Raw genomic sequence first — 24,846 nt, 5'->3', positions numbered from 1 at the left:
TTAAATAAATTGAACTTCTTAAGCAGCACATTGAATAAAAGCAATATATGTGACCATTATCTTTTATTCACTATTTAAAGATTTATTTATTTGAGAGGCAGAATCACAGACAGAGGGAGAGACAGAGAGGTCTTTCATCCGCTGGTTCACGTCCCAAAGGGCTGCAATGGCCAGAGCTGGGCTGATCCAAAGCCAGGAGCCAGGAGCTTCTTCCGGGTCTCTCACACAGGTGCAGGGGCCCAATTCACAATTATAAAATCAGGAAGTCTTAAATGCCAGTTTTTAAAAAGTTTTATTTTCCATTTTACGTGAAAGGCAGAGACACAGTGTGGAGCTGTGGCCCAGAAAGTTAAGCCACCACCCATGATGCTGCCATCGCGTATGAGCGCCAGTTCATATGTCCTGGCTTCTACGCTTCCGAGCCAGCTGCCTGTTAATGTAACTGGGAAAGCAGTGGAAGATGGCCCAAGTATCTGGGCCCCTGACACCCATATGGAAGATTCAGTAGAGTCCTAGCTCCTGGCTTTGGCCTGGCTAAGCCTTGGCCACTGGGGCCATTTGGGGAGTGAAACAGTAGATGGAAGACCTTTCTCTGTCTCTCTCCTCTCTTTGTAACTCAGCCTTTCAAATAAACAAATTTTTTTTTTTTTTAAAAGAGAGATGGAGACAGCTCTCCAATCCACTAATTCAGTTCCCAAATGTTTGTAATGGTTGGAACTTAGCCAGGCCAAACCCAGGAGTCTGGAACTCCATCTGGGTCTCCCATGAGTAGCAGGGGCCCAAGTACTTAAACCTTCATCTGCTGCCTCCCATGCCATGCTGAGCATTAGCAGGGAGCTGGAATCAGAAGTGGCACAGGGACTCTACTTTTTTTTTTTTTTTTTTTTATGTATTTGAAGGAACGGTAGATGGGGATCTCCATCCACTGGTTCATTCCTCTAAATACCCGCAACAGCTGGGACTGGGCCAGGCCAGAGCCTGGACCTGGGAACTTCATTCCAGTTTCTCGTGTGGGTGGCGGGGACACAGCACTGGAGCCGTCACCTGCTGCCTCTGCAGGTGCACATCAGTGGGAAGCCAGGGCAGGAGTCTGTGCTTTGGCTGCAGTCATATTAACCAGCAGTGTTACCAAGTGCTTGACCAGGGCCACCTCTGAGCCCGCGGGGATGGAGACGGAGTCAGCCACAGAGAAGCTCAGAACTGGGAACGCGCCCGAGGTTACTCAGCCCTAAAGGGGAAACATTTACTCTTACGAGCTGCAAAGTAGGAAATGCAGAAGGCAGCGGCTGCCTCTGGGGATGATGGAAAGTGGTCCATAAACTAAGAACCACGAAGAGCCGCTCCCCCCACCCCCACACTGAGATGCTAGCCTCTTCAGGGGCTGCTGCCCCAAGGACCTGCCTGCTCCTGGGGGTAGGGGGTGCAGAGCTGACCTGTAGGAGCAGCCCACAGGTGGCAGAGAAACCCGCTGGAGGACACAGGACCTGCGTGGGAGATTCCTTCGTCTTTTTTGACGTCTTTGCTTAGCACATCTGCAGAGACCTTCCCTGACCTGCATACTTAAACTCAGCTTCCCCCCAGTCTCTCCTGGTCCTCGCCTGACTGTCTCTGTTCATGCCTGGAGCAGGGGTGTGAGTCCAGTCCACTCATGGCTGTGCCACGGTGTCAGGCCTGCCTGGCACGTAGTAGAGCGGGTGACTGTTTACTCGGCAGCATCAGCTGAGTCATCGTCAGGGTTCATCTCTGTCGTCTAATGCAGATCAGAAGCTGTTTGCCAGCCTCCTCATCAAGTGTGTGGTCCAGCTGGAGCTGATCCAGACCATCGACAACATCGTGTTCTACCCTGCCACGAGCAAAAAGGAAGACGCCGAGCACATGGTTGCTGCCCAGGTACGACAAGGCCTCACCGTGGGCACCCTTGCCCGCAGGGAGTGGCTCCGCGTCAGTGGCCTGCTGGAGCCGGCTGGGACTGGCTTTCCCAGGCCTGTCGTGTCCGTGACTTCCCAGACCTGCAGACAGGGATGCTGAATCGGTGGCCACAGTGGGAGTTAGCCCTCGGAAACAGGCAGAGCAGACAGGAGAGTCGGGCTTCTGTCCTTGTTCCCGCATTTCAGACTCCGCCCCCACCAGGGTGCTTCCTGAAATGTGCTGCCGTTCCCACAGCTGGCGTGTGTTGTAACACAAACAACTGAGAGGGGAAATCTCTCTCTAAAGATCCTAGTTTTTCCTTCAGAAAATTCACTTTTGTGTTTGTGTATAATAAAGATTCTTGAAAACAGACACCTGAGTGTCCAGAACTTGGACAGTTGGCTTACACCATGGCTTACAAACTGAAGGCCTCGGGGGCCTAGCAGACCCACTGGAATGAGGGCGGCCGACGGGTGGGGCCTGCAGCCAGTCGGAGCTCTCGGGCCCAGCGCTGGTGGTGGTTCCAGTTTCTCAAGGAGAGCCAGAACCAGAGTTTTCTTCACGTAGGAAATTGCCCGTTTTTTTAAATACTGGCTGCTACTGTCAGTCGTCTCATCACTGCTGAACAGCAGGGGCCAGATCCCGCTCGAAGGCGGCCACTTCTCTGTGTGTGCAGTCAGTGGTTTCACAGATTGTGGGCTTGTGCCTGCGTCGCCCCTGTCTGATTGGGGAATATCTTTATCACTGTATGAGGACATGCAGGAAACCATGAGCTGGGCGTGCCCACTCCCCCGCCTTCTGGCCCAGGCAGCCACTAATCTGCTTTTTGTCCCTGTGGATTTGCCTGTTCTCGGTGTTTCGTATAAATGGACTCACAAAATGTGTGACCTTGTGTGTCCGCTTTCCAGACTCCCCCAGGTTAGTGCATGTGGCAGCACTTCCTTCTTTTTATGTGTAGCCAACTAACCTTCCACTGTATGGGTGGAGGTGTGGAGCAGACCTAGTCCGGAAAGTCTGAATCTGGGCTCTGAAACCTAAAATGTCCTGAGCACTGACGAGACGCCACAGGGGAACGTTCCTCTCGACCTCACGTGATAGTTACAGGCAGGGTGCAGGTACACTCTGCTGCACGCTGTGTACTTCACCTGCAGGTTGTGAGTGTAAGGCATAGATGAAACACAGGGGGATCGCTTGTGTAGACCTGGGCCCCATCCCCAATGGATCTCATTGTACGTATGCAAACGTTCGAAAATCCAAAACACGTGTGGTCCCAAGCATTTTGGATAAGGGATGCTCAGCTTGTACTACACTTTGTACCCAGTCATCTGTTGGTGGAGGTTTAGATTAGTTCCGTCGTGATGAGTAATGCTGCTGTGAACACTTGGATATAGCTCCTTATGTGGCCGTATGTCTCCTGGGTGTGTTCAGGGAGTAACTGGACATTCCCCTTCCTGAGAGGTTGCCAGCCTGATTCCCACAGTGGTGGCACAGCCGTATATTCCAGCAGCAGTGTGTGAAGTGTCACATCTCACCAGCGGCCAGCACTGTCCTTTTTAAATTACAGCCATCATCATGGATGTGAAGTGGCATCTCATTGTGGTTTTCATTTGCATGTCTCTAGTGACTAATGATATTAAGCATCTTTTGTATATATTGGTCATTTGTGTGTCTTTGGAAATGACTACTCAAATCCTTTGCCTGTTTTTAAATTGTGGATTTTTTTATTGTTTAACCTTTTTATTTATTCTACATATATAATTTCATATCCGATATATGACTTTGGACCTGTTATCTCTCATTTTGTGTGTTGCCTTTTGGGATTATTGGTGCTGTCTTTTGAAGCCCAAAAGTTCTAATTTTTTTTTTAAGATTTATTTTATTTATTTGAAAGTCTGAGTTAGAGTCCTTCAGTCCAGTGGTTCACTTTCCAGATGACCGTAACAGCCAGGGCTGGGGCAGGCGGGAGCCAGGAGCTTCATTCAGGTTTCCCACATGGGTGGCAGGGGCCCAAACACTTGGGCCGTCTTCCATTGCTTTTCCTACATCATTAGCAGGAAGCTGGATTGCAAAATGGACCAGCCAAAGCACAAACTAACACCCATGTGGGATGCTGGCATTGCAAGTGGCAGCTTTACCCACTATGCCAAAGCACTGGCCCATTAAAGATTTATTTTGTTTACTTGGAAGGCAGAGTTACAGAGAGAAAGAGAAAGCTATCTTCTGTCAGCTGGTTTACATTCCAGATGGCTGCAGCAGCTGGGGCAGGGCTGGGCCAGGCCAAAGCCAGCAGCCAGGAATGCCATCCAGATCTCCCATGTGGGTGGCAAGGACCCGAGCACTTGGGCCATCTTCTGCCTTCCCAGGTGGATTAGCTGGAACTGGAACCAGTGCTCATAGGGGATGCTGGTATCAAAGGCAGCAGCTAAACCCACTACACTACAGCACCTGCCCCAAAAGTTCTAAATTTTGATGAAGTCCAAGTTACCTATGTTCTTTTTGTTTTGTTATGTTTTGTTTTTAAGATTTATTTGTTTGTTTGAAGGTCAGAGTTACAGAGAGGGAGAGACGGAAGAGAAATCTTCCACCCTCTGGTTCCCTCCCCAAATAGTCGCAACAACCAAGTGACCAGGGATGGACCAGGCTAAAGCCAGGAGCCAGGAGCTTCTTCCGGGGCTTCTACATGGGTGCAGGGGCCCAAGCACTTGGGCCATTCTCCACTGCTTTCCTAGGTGCATTAGCAGGGAGCTGGATCAGAAGCGGAGCAGCCGGGACTAGTACCCGTGCCCAGCTGTGTCACAGCACCGGCCCCCACCTGTTGTTCTGTAGTCATTTGTACTTGAGTGTCAAGTCTAAGAAAACATTGCCTGATTCAGAGTCACGTAGATTTAGGCCTGGCTTTTTGTTTGATAATTGTGGCTCTTACTTTTAGGTGTTTGATCCATTCTTTTGCCCGCCCCTTAGTCTGTTCCTGTCTAAGGCGGGGGTGGGGAACCCGGTGTCTTTCCCGTGCGTGTGATGCCATCTTCCCAGCACACTTGCTGTGAAGTCCGTTTCCCCCGTGAGTTTTGCTGAGCCTGTGTTGGAAATCCCTTGACTGCGAATCTAAGGGCTCTTTCCAGACTCTCCATGAGTACACAAGGGGCCTTCAGGGACGTCATGAACCCTGCGGACCATGAAAAACCTAGCTGTGGGTTTCAGATACTTTGTACCAGATTAAGCTCCCGTCTTCCTGCAAATGCTTTGAAGCCCCTGGGTGCCTGTCCTGATGGCTGCAGCTGTCTAGGGAGAGCCTGAGTCCCCGCCTCTGTGTCATGCGTGCTTCTGCGTGGGTTTTAGGGTTAGCCTGTCAGTTTGTGCCAGGAAGTGAGCAGGGGTTTTGGGAAGGCCGCAGTGACTGTAGAATCACAGGGAAAGCACTGGGCGCTGTGGCCTGTTGCAGCCTCCGGCTCTGAGGTGGATGGGCCACCCCTGAAAGTCTCAAGGAATACAAGGTCCCTAAGCAGGTCCCAGATGTGGGGCAGTGCGTGCAGTAGCGTTTCCCAGCATTCCACAGGTGCTGCAGGTTTGTTTTCAGTCGTTGAGCTTCAGCTCAGTAATTACCTGACTGAGGTCCATGACGCACGCAGGCCTTGTTTGCCGGTTTGCACCTTCCAGTTAACGTGCTCACACCTTTGTCACATACATTGCATTGTGGTTTTTTTCTCCTTTTTCAATCCTGGACAAAATGAATGCAGCCCTTTAGTGAAATGAGTGGAGACGCATAACTCGCATTCACACAACACAGCCGAGTTGGCTGGCGTACCCAGCTGGAGAACAGGCCCGGGGTGGGTGTAGTTGAAGACAGCGAGTAGTGCGCTGTGTTTCGTGGGGACAGGTCTGCCTTTGCCTGCTATCAGGGTGCCCCAAACCAGTCCATCCTCTCCACTCTGTGCTCTGTGCTCTGTCCTCTAGCAAGACACGCTGGACGCGGACATCCACATAGAAACGGAGGACCAGGGCATGTACAAGTACATGTCCTCCCAGCACCTCTTCAAGCTGCTGGACTGCTTGCAGGAGTCCCACTCCTTCTCGAAGGCTTTCAACTCCAATTACGAGCAGCGGACCGTCCTGTGGCGAGCAGGTATGGCCACCCAGCGGGTAGACCAGGTGGCCACGTGGTCACCGACTTGAAACGTGAAGGCCTTTGGAAACTCCTGATGTTCTAAATGTGTCTGGAATAACTTCCCTGGTATTTTCCTGCCTGATGCTGGTACATTTCATCCTCATACCAGATATACTGCCTGACACTTGGTAGCTTCTCAGAGCAAGTCAGGAAATTCTGCAGGAAAATATCTAAAAAGGTGCGATAGTCTAGGAGGAACAGAAAGTATTCGTTTCCTGAGATTTAAGGGGTTTTCTCTCCTGCCTCCAAAAATAAATACCTAAATTGCAGCAGTAAATATATTTTATCTGGGGTGGGGTGGAGATTTTTTGTTATTTTGGATGATGCACAAAAGGTGTACTTTTCTCTAACTTTTTAAGAAAGATTTATTTATGTATTTAACAGGGTGACAGAGAAAGACATCTTCCATCCACTGATTCACTCTCCAAATGGCCACAGCAGCCAGGTCTGGGCCGTGCTGAAGCCAGGAGCCAGGAGTGCCATCTGGGTCTCCCACTTGGGTGCAGGGGCCCAAGCACTTGGCCCCATACACTTGGGCTATCATCTGCCGCCTTCCAAGGCACATTAGCAGGGAGCTGGATCAGAAGCGGAGCAGCCAGGACTTGGACTGGCTCTCTAGGATGGGTTGGCCACTTAATGTGCTGCACAACACCAGCCCCTTTTTATATAACTATTGTGTTGATATCATTGCTTTAACTTTTCTCCCAAAATGCCCATTTTTACCCCCAAAGCATCATTTTTCTCCATTGCTTTAAAATATTCAGATGTTTTATATCCTTTGCCTATAATAAGATTAGGTTGAGAATGATTTGCATCCTGTGTGGCTGAATGGTACTCCTTTGTTTTTCGAAACTGTGTTCTTACATGAGCTTTATGGGGAAAAAATATCTTGCCACTTAGAGAAGTGCTTGTGGGCCAGGTGTTGCGGCCCAGCGGCTGGGCCACCATTTGGTTTTGCCCATACCCAAAATCAGAGTGCTAGTTTGAGTCCCAGCAACTCTGCTTCTGAGCCAGCTTCCTGCTGATGTGCCTGGGAAGGCAGCAGGGAATAGCCCAAGTGTTTGGGTACCTGCCGCCCCGGCTCCTGGCTTTGGACTGGCCCAGTCCTAGCTGTTGTGGGCATTTGGGAAGTGAACCAGTAGATAGGAGATCTCTCCCTGTCTTTCCCTCTCTCTGTCACTCTGCCTATTTTAAAAAAATAAATAAATCTTGCAAAGAAAAGTGCTAGAATTCAAGAGCTGTTAATTTGAGAAGACGGAAGTAATGGCTCCCCAGCCAATGAGCAAATTCCAGAGGTGGCGTGAACGGCTCCAGTGCAGAGGATGACGGAGACTGCCTCTGTCTGACGCTCAGCTGAGCCGTGTTTCAGGATTTCCTAAAGCAGCCAGAGCTCTGCACTGTTCGCATGACTGTCTGATCTCTAGGTTTTAAGGGCAAGTCTAAACCCAATCTTCTAAAACAAGAAACCAGCAGCCTGGCCTGTTGTTTGAGGATCCTGTTTCGGATGTATGTGGATGAGAACCGCCGGGATTCCTGGGAAGAAATACAGCAACGACTTCTAACGTAAGAAGGCTTAAGGTCGATTAATGAGAACTGCTCGAACGGGGACGCAGGGACAGCAGGGAGCAGCCCCAGACAGAGAAGCAGGGCACTCTCACCCAGCTTCCCAACTTGCTGGACATCGGCACGATGCCGGGTCTGAGCCACCTTCTACTCCAAAGACTTAAAAACTGTAACACACGGCGCTGGTCAGACACCAGACACACGCCCTCCTGCAGGGCTGGTGGGGGGTGTACAGCGACCGGTCTGTTACACACACCATGAGCCCTAACATGTTCCTTGTGTTTGACAGCAGTTCCACTCTTACAGAATCAGCTTCAGAAAACGTAGAAATAGCAGGATTTCTAGTGAAATATTCAGTGCAAACTTGCAATAGAAAAGTTTATAAACAGCTCAACTGTGGAATGAGTAAATTGTGGTCCAGCCCATGCTGGTATAGCTATAGCCATTAAAAATGAAGTTGAAAAATTAATTTTCCTAAGACTAAGTTTTACCCCCATTAAAAAAAAGCAAAATTATATTTTCTGGCCAATTTCAGCAATAGTTTTTAAGAATAGAAAAAAGACCTAGAAGGAAATAAGCCAAAGTATTGTCGTATATTCTTTAGGGTGATAGGATTATGCTTTTCTCCTTTATAATTTTTTGTGTGTCTGGTTGTCATATTACAATGAGAATATATGACAAACAAGTCAAAAGAGAGTTCATCAAAGGGGCTAGCTCAGTGGCACATTTCTAAAGGAGATGCCCAGCTGTCAGAATTTTAGCATAGCATGTTAAAAGCCATTGGATTTTGAGAGGTGAGAAAGGAGTTACATGAGTGTGGACAGTAGTTCTTGGTGTGCTGCGAGCGGGGCCTGGCCAGGCCGGAGCGAATCTGTCCATCAGCATCCTCACTTCGTTTCGCCTTCCGCACAGCCCCTTGAGTTTGGTACGATTGTGCGTCCCTTTTATGGCTGGAGGAGCTGAGGCGCGGTGACGTGCCCAGGCGGTGCTGAGTGGACACTCGCTGAGGGGCTGGGTGGCGCCCTGACTGTGGGTGCTAACGCACCTGCTCTCGGCCCTTCAGGGTGTGCGGTGACGCTCTCGCCTATTTCATCACCGTGAATTCTGAAAGTCATCGGGAGGCCTGGACAAGTCTCCTGTTGCTGCTTCTAACCAAAACCCTCAAGATAAATGACGAAAAGGTAGGATCGGCTTTCCACCTTTCCCTTGGTTCTCCAAGGTGGTTGCCTAACAGGCCCATCCGGGTTCTTTGGAGAGAAGCTCATTCACTCGAGCCGCGGGTGCCTTTTTCTGTGGAGGACCTCAGCTGAGGAAGGCTGGCGTTTAAACACGCGTGCTGCTGCTGGGAACGGGGCGGTGGCTCAGTGCAGGAGGAGAGGGCTGGGAACCACCGGCGTAGACCTGGGAACTTAGGAAATGCAAGGGCTGGGTGGGCATCTGGCCGAGCAGTGAAGATGTCCAAGTCGCACATCAGAGTACTTGGATTTGAGTCCCATCTCTGGCTCCTGAATCCAGCGTCCTGCAGACCGTGAGATGCAGCTGTGCTGCCTCAAGTAGTGGGTTCCCGCCCCCGACGTGGGAGCTCCTGGTTCCAGCCCCAGCCCCAGCCCGGCTGTTGCAGCATCTCGGGAATGAACTCCCTGAATGGGAGTTTGCTCACTGCCTGTCTGCCTCTCAGATCTTTAAGAGGAAGGAGCAGTTACTTTTGGTAGAAATGCTCTAATATCTCTTTTTAAATATATTTTATTTAAGAAAACTTTTTTTAAGATTTATTTAGCTGAAAGGCAGAGATACAGAGAGACAGAGACATCTTCTACCTGCTGGTTCACTCCCCAAATGGCCGCCAACGGCTGGGGCTGAGACTGGGCCAGGCTGAAGCCAGGAGCCAGGAGTCATCTGGGTCTTCCAGTTGAGTGCAGGGGCCCAAGGACTTCGGCCACCTTCCGCTGCTTTCCCAGGTGCGTTAGCAGGGAGCCGGATCAGAACTGGAACAGCTGGGACTTAAACTGGCGCCCATATGGGATGCCAGCACTGCAGGTGGAGGCTTAACCTTCTGTGCCACAGTGCCGGCCCCTATCCTAATATACTTTTTTTATAACATTTATTTATTTGAAAATAAATGAATGCCCATATAGGATACTGGCACTGCAGGTGCTGGCCCCAAGTGCCTTTTCTTGTGATTAGAAAGTCGCTGCAAAAATCTTGCAAAGTGAAGTGTCTTTTAATTAGATTTAACTTATTTTGTTAAAAATAGATTAGGGGCAGTGCTGTGGTGTAGCAGGTAAAACTGCCACCAGTAGTGCCGGCATCCCATATGGGCACCAGTTCAAGTCCCAGCTGCTCCACTTCTGATCCAGCTCTCTGCTGTGGCCTGGGAAAGCAGTGGAGGATGGCCCAAGTCTTCGGGCCCCTGCACCCACCTGGAGACCTGGAAGAAGCTTACCTGGATCCTAGCTTTGGGTTGGCCCAGGTCCAGCTGTTGCGGCCATTTGGGGAGTGAACCAGCGGATGGAAGATCCTCTCTGCATTTGCCTCTCTCTTACTCTGCCTTTCAGATAAATAAATGAATCTTAAAGGGGGGGCATTTTAAGAAGTTCCAGGGTGAGATGAGTACTTCTGAAAAACTGCTGTAAAAAGAGGCTGTCGCATGACTGACTTTGTCTCTCTTTCTTTCCCGTCTCAAGTTCAAAGCACACGCTTCGAGGTACTACCCCTACTTGTGTGAAATTATGCAGTTTGACCTGATCCCCGAGCTGCGAGCAGTGCTGCGGAAGTTCTTCCTACGGATAGGTGTTGTGTATAAGATATGGATTCCAGAAGAGCCACCACGGGTGCCAGCCACACTGTCCCCAGCGTGGTAGCCCTGGCCCCCGCGGTCCACTGCCGCAGCTCGGCGGAACACTCATCAGGCCGTGTCAGACGGGCGCATCGTGTGAAAGGTCCCACGGAACCCAGGAGGCAGCGTCTCCTCGGCTCTCAGGACGGCCTGGATAAGGATGACCTCTGCGCTGGCCTCGTCCACGTCCCCGGCTCTCAGGTGGGGAGCCGCACTCCGCTCTGCCGCCCCACGTCACCGACGGATCTGTCAGATCTGCGCCCGCACAGGCCGCCATTTCCTAGCAGGCTCCCGTCCTCGGCCGCCAGTGTTTGTCGGAGGAAGTCACTCTCCTGGAAAACAGTGACCATAGCTGTACAGTTCGTGACTATTAGAGAGTGTTAATAAAGTTTCTTGTCACGGCTATCCGCCGCCTCCCATGGGCTGGGCTGTTTGTGTCTGAGTGTGTAAGAGAAGTCTGAGTGTCTGTCAGGAGTCAGCCCGAGTTAGTCTGGGGGAGGGAGCAAAAAGAAGGGTCGTTTTTGTGCTTTGTTCCCGTCTGAGTGATTTTTACAAAGTGTTTGACAAAGACATTACTGAAGATTTGATTGAAGACAGAATTTAGAATTTAGTCATTAACTTAGTGCAATTAAAGAGCTTGCAAGGTTAAAAAATAATGTAGTGCCTCACGGCTCTCGCTGTCTTAGTGACTTGAGGAGAAAAAGTCCATAGGAGAAGCCGGCAGTGGAAGGAAGGTGGTGAGCCTTCCTCCGAGTGAGTACCTGTGGATGGGGGTTCGAATCCCCGAGCAGTGTCCTTGAGCACGCTCCAAGGGCGAGTAGATGCAACAGGAATGAAAGTGAAGTAGTGACTCACCCAGACTTGACGTGTCTTTGAGTAAACCTTTTTATTTTTACCTCTGCAGAGTGCATGTACTGATGGTTAGCGTCACTGTGCGTGAACCCCCTCAGCCAGGAGGCGTGGGTGGAGCCAGGGCTGTCCTGGGGCAGCAGTGGGGAGGGCCGACGCTCAGCACTCGCGTTCATTTGCACCTAGGAGCTGAATTTTTGGGCAAGGTTGGATTCTCGGGTCTTTCTTACGTTCATGTTGGAGCAATACCCTGAGCTGCAGCAGAACCGGGTGCCAGTGCAGCTCGCGTACATGCGGGCAGGACGCACGCGCGGCCCAAGCCTGCGCATTTGATTCAGTCCACGTCTAAGAGAAAGAGAACACTCGCCTCACCGTCTGCCCTCGTCCACTGCTCACCTAGAGCACACGTGAGCGCTGGGGAAGTGTTCCCAGCACGACCGATGTCCAGTCTGCTGCCCACGCCCTCCCATAGCCTTGGAAACCGGGCTGTTTGCTGTCGACGCTGGTGCTTGGACGTTCGTCATCTGGGAGCCTGGCTGTCCGATCAGATCTCTCTTGCGTTCCGGAGGAGGCTTTCCGGTGCTTTTGCTCACCAAGAGACCCATTTCCCAAGTTCTTGTCTCATTTTATTTTGAGCAGCCTCGAGAAGTGGCTGGATGTAGCCGGCAGTATTCTTGTCTACTCGGTTCTTTCCCAAAAAGTGTTTTCATTTTTTTACCAAAGAGAAACAAGAGCAGGTTTCAGGTTTTCCGTCCTTGACCTACAGTGGAGAAAGGGAGCCGTGTGGGTTCGCAGGAGGGGACGCTGGGGGATGTGACTGAGCGAGGTTGGCACCACGTGTCCCGGGGCCCCTGGTGGCTTTCACAGCTCGCCTCAGCCTCCCCAGGCCAGACGCCTGCACCGACACCTGGACTGGAGGCGTGAACGGGGACGCGCAGGTCTGCGCTGACGTCTGCCCTGCCCACGCCGCGTCCCTGCGCCCTCCTCCCCAGGTTTCAGCTGGAATTCTCCTGACCCGCGTTTTCCCAGCGTCTCTGACGCCTCCGGCAGGGTGGGATACGCATCGGTGCATTTTGTCACTTCCCGAAACATTCAGGCTTGGATTTCTTTCTGTCATTCAGAAGATTTCATTTTCTGAGTGAGGCATGCGAATTGTACCAGCAGTGGACTTTATAAAAACTGGACGTAAACTCATTTTTCTCGCCAGTGGCCAGCGGGGGACGTCGCCTCCCGTAATAAGCCAAGCAGCTGTGACTCTTTTGTCGGTGTGATTCTGTCCTGCTTCGTCACGGCGAGCACATGTGATGCGGACGCATTGGCTGCACAGCGTGGGCCTGGGTGCCGCTCGCCTGGCTCATGAAGGGCAGCACGGCGTTTACCAAGGTCTTATCTCTGCCTCGGAAAGCTCTTGGTGTTGGTTCTGCGCTCCAGGTGTCTAAGGGTTTTCGTTGCAATCCTGCTGCTTCAAGTCTGCGTCCTCACTGTTAGGAAACCACCAGCTTTGCCATCTTAACCCACAGTGCGCGGGAAAGCTCATTCCTAACATGCGCCTTTCCCCTGCTCTCCCCACGTACAACCAAAGAACGCAGGCGTTATGAAAATCGTATGATAGGATCTGGAAATACAGCACTTTCCTCTGACATGTGACTTTTGTACAAAATAAAAAAAAATTAAAACTTCTTTTGTTCTTTTATGGAGATGGCGAAACGTTTAGTAGTCTTTCCGGTGGTTAAAGGAGCCTGCTACAAATGCAAGCGCGACTGTCTCATTCAGAAGTCTCCTCTTGGTTTGCAGACAGACACCTGTTTCAGCAGGAGCTGGGCCCGCATCCTGCAGCTCTCGGGTGTGTTAGGGTCTGTGTTAAGGGAGACAACGACCTCGCACAAAGTCCTGGGGTTTTGCTGTCAGCAGTTTGCAATTCGGGGAACAAAGAAACCAAAGCTGAATGTATAAAAGGATGCATCTACCTGGGAATCCTTGCTCTTCAAGAAGGACACTCGTCGAAGGTGTAGTTCTTCTCAGTGTTCTAATTTTTACAAAATTTTATGTGCATATTTGCATCAAATATTTCTTTATGTGCAAAATGTATGTTTTACCTCCTTCAAATGCCTAAAAGTTAGTAGTTACTTTGATTAAATCTACACACAATGATTAAGTGCATTTAATATTGGTAATTTAATGAAAAGCATCCCCTGCCCAACGGATGTAAACATTTTTGAAAGAATAAGCAGAATTATATAATATGAAATGCTATGTAAAGTTTTCTATGTAAAAAATTATGTATAATACTGTTAAAATATCCCATGCTTTGATCAGGTGGTAAATCAATAAAGTTTTAAAAAGTAAATGTGTTTCTTTATTTTAAAACCCTTGTTTTTTTAAGATTTATTTATTTATTTGAAAGGCAGAGCAACAGAGAGATCTTGCATCTGCTAGTTCACTCCCCAAATGCCTGCAACAGCCAGGGCTGGGCCAGGCTGAAGCCAGGAGCCAGGAATTCCATTCTGGTCACCCACATGTGTGGCAGGAACCCAAGTCCCGGGGCCATTTTCTGGTGCCTTCTAGGTGCATTAGCAGGAAACTGCCACTTAACCTGCTGCACCACACCAGCCCCTAAAACATTTTTTAAGCGATCTGTTTGTTTATTTGAAAGCCATAGTTGCAGAAAGAGCAGGAGAGACAGAGGCAGATCTTCTATCCAGTGGTTCACTCCCCAAGTGTCTGCAAGAGCCAGGGCTGTGCAAGGCTGGCGCTCTGTCTGGGTCTCCCATGTAGGTGGCAGTCACTCAAGTAGTTGAGGCATCACCTGCTACCTCCCAGGATGCATTAGTAGGAAGCTGGAGTTGGAAGCAAAGGCAAGACTTAAACCCAAGAGCTCTAGTATGAGATGCAAGGCATCCCAAGAGGAATTGTTGATGTGGAAAATAATTTGTGAGTAAATATTTTTCAGTAAAGCTCCCTCACACACACAGTGAAAGAGGAGAAAAGTCCAGGTGTGAGAAGATTCTGTATATCTTTTGAACACATTTTAACTTATTAATTTTTTTCTATTTACTTTTTTTTTTTTTTTGACAGGCAGAGTGGACAGAGAGAGAGAAAGGTCTTCCTTTGCCGTTGGTTCACCCTCCAATGGCCGCCGCGGCCAGCGTGCTGCAGCCGGCGCACCGCGCTGATCCGATGGCAGGAGCCAGGAGCCAGGTGCTTCTCCTGGTCTCCCATGGGGTGCAGGGCCCAAGCACTTGGGCCATCCTCCACTGCACTCCCTGGCCACAGCAGAGAGCTGGCCTGGAAGAGGGGCAACCGGGACAGAATCCGGAGCCCCGACCGGGACTAGAACCCGGTGTGCTGGCGCCGCAAGGTGGAGGATTAGCCTAGTGAGCCACGGCGCCAGCCAACTTACTAATTTGAGCAATGGTCAGTTCCCAAGAGGAGAAAACTGGACTGGCATTGACAGCAGGATTACGGAGATGACTGGGGGGCACCCAACTGGGCATTGAGTAAGTGGAGGTGACCTTGGGGTTCACACAGGTGGTCACATAAGGCAGCAATAAAATCTAGGGTGGGGGGGGTGTGGGTTTTGTGGAGTAGCTGTGGCTTGGGACACCGCGTCTCCTCTTAGAATGCCCGGGAGGAACTCTTCTGCCTCCTTCCACGACCGCTCCCTGCTGATGCACCTGGGAAGGCAGCAGGTGACGGCCCACGTGCTTGGGCCCTGCCAGCTATGTGGGTGACTTGGCTGGAGTTCCTGGTTCTTGGCTTCAGCTGACCCAGCCTTGCTGTTGCCGGCATCTGGGGAGCGCCCTGAGGGTAGAAGACCTCTCGCTCTCCCCTTGTCACGTCGTCTTTCAAGTACATCGAAGTGTTAAAACTTCAAACGAAAACCAAGACTTGCTCTTTCAGAATCCATTCTTCACTGTGAAGTCCGGCTTTGGCTTTTGCAATGATTGTGCAGCTTCACCTGTCCTCTCTGTCAATCCACTGGCGTGCAAGTGCTGATCTCAGGGGTGCTACATTTCATGGGCTTCCGTGCAGAGCAGACTCCCTCCCTTGGGGAAGAGCCTCTCTAAGGAGACCTCCTCTCAGAGCATGTGGTGGATACCCAGGACAGTGGTTTTCAACCTGGGACAGATGGGACAGTTGGTGGTGTCTAGAGACACTTGCGGTTGTCACAGCAAGGAGGGAGAGTGGCCATGGGTATCCAGTGGGTAGAGGCCAGGGATGCTCCTCCTACAGCCGCACAAGGAATTAGCCCCAGGTGTCAGCGGTGCCAGGGTTGAAGACCAACAGAAGTGACTTTGTCCCTCCAGCAGCAGGACCCCAAAGCCACACTGTGGCAGGTACAGCCTTCTTTGACCTTCTGGTGAAAAAAAGAAAATGAAAACCGAAAACAGAGATCTGCTTACCCAACCTTTTCCGAAGGAGAGCATGCAGGGAACGCTGGTTCAGTTCGGGCCGCCTCAGCCGTGTGCGGGACGCCACTTGTCTGGCACTTGGGAAGGGAGCTGCAGGGTCACAGTACACTTGTGCCGTCCCTGCAGACGGAGATACCACTCGGGCAAAGTGCACTTCCTGAGGACGAGCGTGAGCCTGGGTGGTGTGCCTGTTTCCCGAGACGTCCGCATGGGCAGCGGTCGGTGCAGCAATTAAGATGCTCCTTGCAGCCGGCGCCGCAGCTCACTAGGCTAATCCTCCACCTTGCGGCGCCGGCACACCGGGTTCTAGTCCCGGTCAGGGTGCTGGATTCTGTCCCGGTTGCCCCTCTTCCAGGCCAGCTCTCTGCTGTGGCCCGGGAGTGCAGTGGAGGATGGCCCAAGTGCTTGGGCCCTGCACCCCAGGGGAGACCAGGAGAAATACCTGGCTCCTACCATCAGATCAGCGTGGTGTGCCGGCCGCGGCAGCCATTGTAGGGTGAACCAACGGCAAAGGAAGACCTTTCTCTCTCTCTCTCTCACTGTCCACTCTGCCTGTCAAAAATAAAAATAAAAAAATTAAAAAAAAAGATGCTCCTTGGGACACCCACACTCCATCCCAGAGCGCCTGACTCCAAACTGGGGATTCCAGCTCCCGCTAACGCACGCACACCTTGGGAGGCACCAGTCGCGGCCCCTGCCCCCGGGAGACCCGGAGTTCCAGGCTCCTGGCTTCAGGCCTGGCCCAGCCCTGGCTGTTGCAGGCGTTTAGGGAGTGAACCAATGGATGGGAGCTCCCTCCCTGCCTCTCAAGTGTTTTTTTTGTTTTTTGAAGAGGCGATTTTGTCTTTCTGAGAAAATGCCAAACCTTGCATAAATCTGCAGACTTCATTAACCTAAATCATGTTTGCTTAAAGGATTTCTTTTCATTAATGTTCAAGGAACCCATGTGTTCTAGGAAACTTCTTAGCTTGAGTGAATTTGAGCTGTGAGTGAGAAACAGGAAAAAGCAGCTCCCCGTCCATGGGAGAGGTCAGAGGGCAGATCGTGGGAGCTGGAGAAAACTGTGCAGAAAACCGTACTAACCAGACATTGGCTATAAGCAAACTGGCCTTAAAATTTATTTACTGGAGAGGCAGAGAGAGAGAACTCCAATCCACTGTTTTGCTCCCCAAATGCCCAGGACCTGGTTGGAGCCAGGGGTCAGCAAAGCAATCCCAGGACATTCGTGTGTGTCGTAGGAGCCCAGTTACCTGGGCTGTCACTGCTGCCTCCCGTGGTCTGCATTAACAGGAAACCACAGTCAGAAGCCGGAAGTAGGAGTTGAACCCAGGCACTCTGATGTGTTCCATGGTCGTCTTAACCACGAGGCTAAATGCCCACTTCAATAAGCAAACTACTGATACCGCTTTTCAAAATGTATCGTTCACTTATTTTCACTTTACTTGACAGATCTCGCATCTGTGATTTCACTCGAAATGCCCACGACAGCTGGGTGACAGGGATCCAGGCGCTCGGGCCATCGCCTGCTGCCTTTGCAGAATGCATTAGCAGGGAGCTCAAAGCAGGAAGCAGAGCTGGGACCCAAACCCAGGCTCTCCTTGAAATTACTGCCTTAAAAACCATTTTATGGGGCTGGCGCTGTGGCATGGCGGGTAAAGCTGCTGCCTTCTGCAGTGCCGGCTTCCCATATGGGCGCCGGTTCTGGTCCCTGTTGCTCCTCTTCCAGTCCAGCTCTCTGCTGTGGCCTGGGAAAGCAGCAGAAGATGGCCCAAGTCCTTGGGCTCCTGCACCCACGTGGGAAATCCGGAAGAGGCTCCTGGCTTCAGATTGGTGCAGCTCCGGCCATTGCGGCTATTTGGGGAGTGAACCAGCAACAGCAGACTTTCTCTCTCTCACTGTAATTCTACCTGTCAAATAAATAAATAAAATATATTTTTTAAAAAGATGTATTTATTGATTTGAAAGGCAGAGAGGCAGAGGCAGAAGCAGAGAGAAAGAGACAGAGAGAGAGGTCTCCCATCTGCTGGTTCACTCCCCAGATGGCCACAATGGCTGGAGCTGTGCTGATCCGAAGCCAGGAGCCAGGAGCTTCTTCCAGGTCTCCCACGTGGGTGCAGGGGCCCAACCACTTGGGCCATCTTCTACTGCTTTCCCAGGCCACAGCAGAGAGCTGGATCGGAAGTGGAGCAGCCAGGACAAGAACCAGCGCCCATATGGCATGCAGCACTGCAGAAGGCAGCGGCTTTACCAGCTACGCCAGCACGCTGGGCCCACAAATAAAATCTAAATCAATCAATCAATCAATCAACCAATCTCCTGGTCTGGCCCAGCCCTGGATTATGGGGCATTTGGGAAGTGAACTGGCAGATGTTCGGGGGTTCTCTCTGTGTGTCTCTCTGCCTTTCAAATAAACAAATAAAAAATTAAAGAATAAAATACAGGTCGGCCGTCACCATGGCTCACCAGGCTAATCCTCCGCCTGCGGCGCCAGCACCCGGGTTCTAGTCCCGGTCAGGGCGCCGGATTCTGTCCCAGTTGCTCCTCTTCCAGGCCAGCTCTCTGCTGTGGCCAGGGAGTGCAGTGGAGGATGGCCCAAGTGCTTGGGCCCTGCACCCCATGGGAGACCAGGAGAAGCACCTGGCTCCTGGCTTCGGATTTGCGCAGTGTGCCAGCCGCAACACGCCAGCCATAGTGGCCACTTGGGGGGTGAACCAATGGAAAAAAGGAAGACCTTTCTCTCTGTCTCTCTCTCACTGTCTAACTCTGCCTGTCAAAAAATAAAAAAATAAAAAAGAGTAAAATACAGGGACTGGCGCCCTGGTGCAAAGCCTCCACTTGCAGCGCCGGCATCCCGCGTGGGCACCAGTTTGAGCCTTGGTTGCCCTGGTTCCGATCCAGCTCCCTGGTGGTGCACGTGGGAAGGCTGCGGAGGATGGCCCAGGTCCTTGGGCCCGTGCACCTGCGTGGGAGACCTGGAGGAAGCTCCTGGCTCCTGGCTTCAGCTTGGCCCAGCCCTGGTTGTTGCCATCTGGGGAGTGAACCAGCGGATGGAAGACCTCTCTCTTTCCTTCTCTGTATAAAAAAAGAAGAAAAACCGGAACGTTCTGTTAAAAAATAAAAAGGATAAAAATATAACTTTGGTGGCACTTCTGTAATGGGTTGCTGGCTTCCGAGGCCCACATCCTCTGGCCCCTGCTTTTTTTTTTTTTTTTTTTTTTTAAGATTTATTTAATTGTTTGAAAGTTGGAGTTACAGACACTCTTCCTCGCTGGCTCACTCCACAGACGGAGGCAACGAGCCCGGAGCCCGAGCCCCTCTGGGTCTCGCCCCGGGTCCCGAGGGCGCCTCTATGATGCTCCCCCGTGGCTCTGCACCCCGGGGAGCCCCGAGCAGCTCCTCCGGGAGCCACCACCCCTCCGTCACCCCGGTCTTCATTTTCGTCCACAGCGCTGACCAAGAACTGACTTTTCTGTTTATTCTGTCTCTCCGGCGAGGGGCGGGAAGTTCTCCGCCGAGCTGCTCCGCCCACGCCTCTGTCACTCAGCAGCTATTTCAGACCCACCGTGCGCCAGGCCCGGACACCAAGTAGGCCACCCCCACCCCGCGCCGGCCGCACGAACCCCGGGACTGTGACGCCCACCCACGGCCGCAGCCCAAGGGCATTGTCGTCTGTGACGTCAGCGCAGAACAGAGCGGGGGCGCCATTGGCCGTTCCGGCCCGGAGCCTTCGTGGCCCCGCCTCCCGCCGCGGCTCCGCTCGCGCATGCGCTCCGCCCCCGGCTTCACAGCCGCGCCATTTTGCCGGGGTTTGAATGTGAGGCGGAGTGGCGGCAGGAGCGCGTAGTGCTGGCCACGGCCCGCGGCTGGGATTCCCTCCTCCGAACCCGTCTCCCCACGAGGTGAGGCGCAGGCCGTGCACGGCCCAGCAGGGTGGCTCGGGGGGCCCCGCCGAGAGAGGGATGTGGCGCTGCCGGCACTGCCGAGCGCGGGGAACCCTGCACCGCGCTGCGGGGCGAGGGCAGAAGGTGGGCCTTTGCCTCGGGCAGTGCGCCCAGGGGGGGCCCTCGCCGCCCCGGACGCGCCTCGCCGCGCCCCGCGGGGGCCTCCGGCCCAGGCCCCGCGGCCCGAGACGGGTGAGGGCCGCCGAGGCGCGGCCTAACACGAGCCTCCCCGGCGCCCGCCCCTTCCCCTCCAGCGCCGCTCTGATTGGCTGCGCCGGCGCCTCGCCGCTCGCCGAGGCCGCTGCTCATTGGCCGCGCCGGCGCGTCCGTCCTCGGGCCGCCGCAGCGTGCGCGGGGCGCGAGGCCCGCTGGGCCCGGGGTGCGGGGCCGGGCGCGCGGTCGCGGCTGCCGCGGGGCCGGAGCGCCCCTGAGCTGCGCCTCCTCCGTTCGCCTGGCCCGTGCGGCTGGGACACAGTAGATGCCCCGAGATGCGGTGGGGGGGCCCTGTTGGGGGCGGAGGCCTTGGTATCCGGTCGCCCGGCGTTAACCCACGCTTAGCCCCTCCTGGGGATGCGATTCGGGGCCAGGCACCTCCGTCTCGCCAGGCCTCCGTTTCCTTATCTGCGGAATGCGACTAGCGTCGTCTCGGGCCTCGAGAAGTGGCTTTGAGGACCCGCTGAGCTGCCGCGGCCTGGGCTGACCTGGCCTCTCCCGAGCTCCCTGAGGGCGTTCGCGGGTGCCTGCCAGCGTCAGCAGCCGTTGCCAGGCTCGGATGCCGTGGGCTCTGCCGTCCCTGCAGGCCCTGGCTGCTCCGTTACCCTCTCACTGCTGGAAGCCGCGCCCCCCGGCTTGTCCCAGCTGGGGCGCAGAACGGGCTCCCGGCTGCGGCCCCACCAGCGCTTTTTCCAGCCTCGGCCCCGGCCCGGTCTCTGGCCCTGCTTTCCGTGTGTGCCCGGCTCTTGGTCTCTCTGGCTCCGGATGAACCCAGCTTCGCTCCAGCCCTTTCTCGCCTGCCTCGCGCTCGGTGCCAGGGGTTCTCTCCCTGCTGAATGAGGGCTGGCACAGGGAGAAGCCCTTTCCTGTGCAGGGCTGGGTGGGTGTGAGAATTGCTCTCATTTTGCACATTTCTTTTTCTATCTAATGACTTTATTGAACACAGTGAAAAAGCAAGGATGGACAAGTCCCTTCCCTTGAGGAGCTTTTATTTCAGTGGTGAAAGAGAGGAGAACACAGATGAGTGACACGACAGAATGAAGGTTTTCAAGGTTTTATTTACTTATTTGACAGCTAGAGTTATAGTGAGAGGGAGAGACAGAGCAAGGTCCTCCTTCCACAGGTTCACTCCCCAAATGGCTGCAGTGGCCAGAGCGAGGCCGATCCAGGAGCTCTTCCGGGTCTCCCACGCTGGCGCAGGGCCAAGGACTCGGGCCATCCTCCACTGCTTTCCCAGGCCACAGCAGAGAGCTGGACTGGAAGAGGAGCAACGGGACTAGAACTGGTGTCCATATGGGATGCTGGCGCTACAGGTGGAGGATTAATCTGTGCCACAGCGCTGGCCCCAAGAGGGTGACTTTAAGTTTTTTGTTTTTTGGTTTTTTAATTTGAAAGGCAAAAGAGACAGATCTTCCATCCGCTGGCTTACTCCCCTGATAGATACAACAGCTGAGGTGAGGAGCCTGGAATTTTTAAAAACAATTTTATTTGAAATGCACAATTAGAGATATCTAGCATCCATTGGCTCACTCCCCAAATGGCTACAACCACCAGGACTGGGCCAGACCAAAGCCAGGAACTTTTTCCATTTTCCCAAGTGGATGCAGGGGCCCAAGGATTTGGACCATCCTCTGCTGTTCTAGGCACATTAGCAGGGAACTGGATCTGGACTGGAGCAGCCAGGGTTTGAACCTGAGTCTATATGGGATGCTGGCGTCACAGGCAGTGGCCTTTACCTACCGTCTGTGTTACAGCACTGGCCCCAGAGCCTGGAACTCAATCCAGGTCTCCCTATTTGGGCCATCACTTGCGTTCTGCCAGGGTGCTCATTCGCAGAAACTGGAATAGAAAATGGAGCCAGGACTCAATCTGAGGCACTCCGATATGGACCAGAGGTGACAGACATTAGAGCGGAGATCATACAGAGGAGGTGGGAGCAGAGAGAATAAGAAGTGCAAAGGCTTGAGGACTGGAACAGATTCGGAAAATAGAGGGACATCCAGTTGCCGGAGTGCTGTGTGGTGAGGGAGAAGTACCCAGGGGCCAGGTCACACAGGACTTGGTGGGCTACGTGTGGAGCTTGGCTTTTATTCTAAGTGGTGGAGATCTCTGGACAGCAGACCGTGCGTTGAGGTGTTGGACTGTGTTCTGATGTTTGTGCATGCCAGATAGTTTCCATTCGTTGGAACGCTTACCCTCTCCCCAGATGTAAGCCCCAGGAGTGGTTCTATAACATGGAATAATATCTAAAGGAAAAGGCGCACACCTTGGATCATCTTAAGTCACAGATGGCTGTGAGATGGCCTTGGAAAGCAAAGCTTTTTTTCTCAAAAATCTTTGTCTATAACAAGGCCAATGGGAGAAGGCTAGACTTAGATCCAGCAAGAACTTGGAATTTAGTTAATTCTGTTATAATTGATTTACTGTGGTATGTGAATTTTTTTTAATTTATTTACTTGAGAGGCAGAGTTACAGACAGCGGGAGAGGGGAGAGAGAGAGAGATCGAGAGAGATCGTCCATTCTCAAACGGCCGCAGCAGCAGAGCTGGGCTGATTCAAAGCCAGGAGCTGCTTCCAGGTCCCCCACATGGGTGCAGGGGCCCAAGGACTTAGGCCATCTTCTGCTGCTCTCCCAGGCCAAAGCAGAGCTGGATCGGAAGTGGAGCAGTCAGGTCTCGAACCAGCGCCCATATGGGATGCCAGTGCTTCAGGCTAGGGCATTAATCCACTGCGACAAAGCGCCGGCCCCATCCCACGTGTTATTTTTTAATTGTCTGTTGGTGGAGATTCCAAAGATAGTTCTGTGAAGGAACTGAAATATCCTCTTATTTAAAGGCGATAAGATTTTTCATTTCTAGTTTTGAGTCTTTTATATCACTAACACTTTTTACATTTATATAAAAATGTCAAAGTACTTTCATCTGTGGTCAAATAGATAATTTAAACTTCGATCTTGCCAGCGCCGCGGCTCAATAGGCTAATCCTCTACCTGCGGCGCCGGCACCCCGGGTTCTAGTCCTGGTCGGGGCGCCGGATTCTGTCCCGGTTGCCCCTCTTCCAGGCCAGCTCTCTGCTGTGGCCAGGGAGTGCAGTGGAGGATGGCCCAAGTGCTTGGACCATCTGAAGTGCTTGCAACCAGGGTTTGGAGTTTCTAGGGTTTTAGAATATTTGCATAGACTTCAGCAGCTGAACATTACTTAATCCGAAAATCTGAACGGCTGAGACTTTAAAGAGAGTTTTATTTATTTACTTGCATTTTATCCGAAAAGCAGACACACAGAGATTTTCCCTCTTCTGATTCACTCCCTAAATTCCTGCAAAAGCCAGGCCAAAACCAGGAACCTGAGCCTTGACTGCTGCATCGAACAGCTGCCCCCCCAAATCTGAAACTCCTTGAGTAACAGAATGGCCCTGAAGAGTTTCAAATATTGGAGCATTTTGGATTTTAGGTTAAGGATTCTCAACTGGTGTTTGGTTTTTCTGTCATGGTTTTAAAATTAGTGTCTCCACCTCTTTCTGCATGTCATATTAATCGACCAGAATATGAAGAATGATAACGCTTTTTGATGGAAGAATGGAGGATATCCAGCTTCTTAAAACAGCCCAACAAAAGTAGTAGGTGCCCATTGCTGTGGTGAGGCTCTGGGGGAGGCAGCAGTCTGGACTCTGAGTTGATATCACAGTACGTAAGACAAGGGGCACGCCGTGGTGCAGGATGTTGGGCTGCCACCTGCAACTGGGCATCCAGTGTGAGTGCTGGTTCGGGTCCCAGCTGGTTCACTTCCGACCCAGCTCCATGTTGGTGCACCTGGGAAAGCAACAGAAGATGGCCCCGAGTGCTTGGGCCCCTGCCACCCATGTGGGAGACCTAACGGACTGGCCAGGCCCAGCCTGTGTGTAACTCTGCCTCTCAAATAAAATAAACAAACAAATTAAAAAAAAAAGATTTGTTTGACAGGCAGAGTGACAGGGAGAGAGCGTCCATCAACTGGTTCAGTCCCCAGATGGCTACAACTGCTGGGGCTGGTCCAGGGTGAAGCCAGGAACCTGGAACACCCATCAGGGTTTCCCATATGTGTGGCAGGTGCCCAAGTACTTAGGTCATCATTCCCTACCTTCCCAGACATACGTAGCAGGGAGCTGGATCTGAAGTGGAACAGCTGGGACTTGAATTGGCACTTTGATAGAACCTGCTGTCCCACAATGCTAGCTCCCAGGCAGTGTTCAGATCCTAGGCATAGAGACAGAGGGCCTGCCTTCAGTAGCTTCTAGTCTAGTGTGTGTAAAACACAACAATAAATCAAAGGATTTCAAGTGAGAATGGTTTCTTAACAGTAGTAAAACAGATCTGAAGTGGATATAGTCACGGAAGCTCTGAGATTTTCACTGTGAGCCGAAAGCTGACTGGTGCCCATGGCTAAATTAGAGGAAGTGCCTTGGCACAGTAACGGAGAGCTGTCCTACTGGTTTGAGGAACAAAGACGTCTATGTTTAGAAGATAGAGCCAGGAAGGAGAGAGACCCTTGCCATTCATTGTAAGGAGGTGTGGTTTTGTTTTTTTTTTTTTTTTTTTTTTTTTTAAGATTTATTTACTTGAAAGGCAAAATTAGAGAGGTGAGACACAGAGATCAATCTTCTATCCACTGACTCACCCCCTAAATGGCTGCAATGGCCAGAGCTGGGCCAGGTGGAAGCCAGGAGCTTCTTCAGGGTCTCCAAGCGGGTGCAACGACCCAAGGACTTGGGCCATCCTCCGCTGCTTTCGTAGGTACCTTAGCAGTGAGCTGGATTGGAAATGGAGCAGCTGGAACTCAAACCCGTGACTATATGGGATGCCAGCACTGCAGATAACTGCTTAACCGTCTGCGCCGCAGTACTGGTGCCCGAGTGGGCTTTTGATAAAAGTAATTATGAGAGGTCTGAGAAATTTTGATTGAACATTATATAAGTACTGGAGCACCA

At 52.2% G+C, this 24,846-nt stretch overlaps 2 protein-coding genes across 6 annotated transcripts in view; both read left to right on the top strand.

The window, feature by feature from the left end:
* The window catches only part of ARFGEF2 (ARF guanine nucleotide exchange factor 2), a 115,663-nt gene extending 101,998 nt beyond the window's left edge, over window positions 1–13,665 (top strand). For all 3 annotated transcript variants that reach the window (XM_051844943.2, XM_051844942.2, XM_051844941.2), the window contains 5 exons: window positions 1,760–1,890; window positions 5,860–6,028; window positions 7,495–7,633; window positions 8,697–8,814; window positions 10,318–13,665. In XM_051844943.2, the coding sequence (XP_051700903.1) occupies window positions 1,760–1,890; window positions 5,860–6,028; window positions 7,495–7,633; window positions 8,697–8,814; window positions 10,318–10,494 (734 nt within the window). In that variant the 3' untranslated portion in view covers window positions 10,495–13,665. The remainder of the gene's footprint in view (window positions 1–1,759; window positions 1,891–5,859; window positions 6,029–7,494; window positions 7,634–8,696; window positions 8,815–10,317) is intronic.
* Window positions 13,666–19,474: 5,809 nt separating this feature from the next.
* CSE1L (chromosome segregation 1 like) overlaps window positions 19,475–24,846 on the top strand; it is a 42,626-nt gene continuing 37,254 nt past the window's right edge. The window contains exon 1 of one of the 3 annotated variants that reach the window (XM_008274808.4): window positions 19,475–19,629. The gene's annotated coding sequence lies outside the window, so the exon portion shown is untranslated. Of the gene's footprint in view, window positions 19,630–20,659; window positions 20,765–24,846 lie in introns of those variants that run through there. The other 2 variants (XM_008274809.4, XM_051844940.2) reach the window with 2 other exon arrangements.

The sequence above is a fragment of the Oryctolagus cuniculus genome, chromosome 11 (genome assembly GCF_964237555.1).
Source record: "Oryctolagus cuniculus chromosome 11, mOryCun1.1, whole genome shotgun sequence".
Taxonomy (NCBI): domain Eukaryota; kingdom Metazoa; phylum Chordata; class Mammalia; order Lagomorpha; family Leporidae; genus Oryctolagus; species Oryctolagus cuniculus.
The sequence above is the reverse complement of the archived record's forward strand: the minus strand, read 5'-3'. Positions and strand labels throughout refer to the sequence as shown.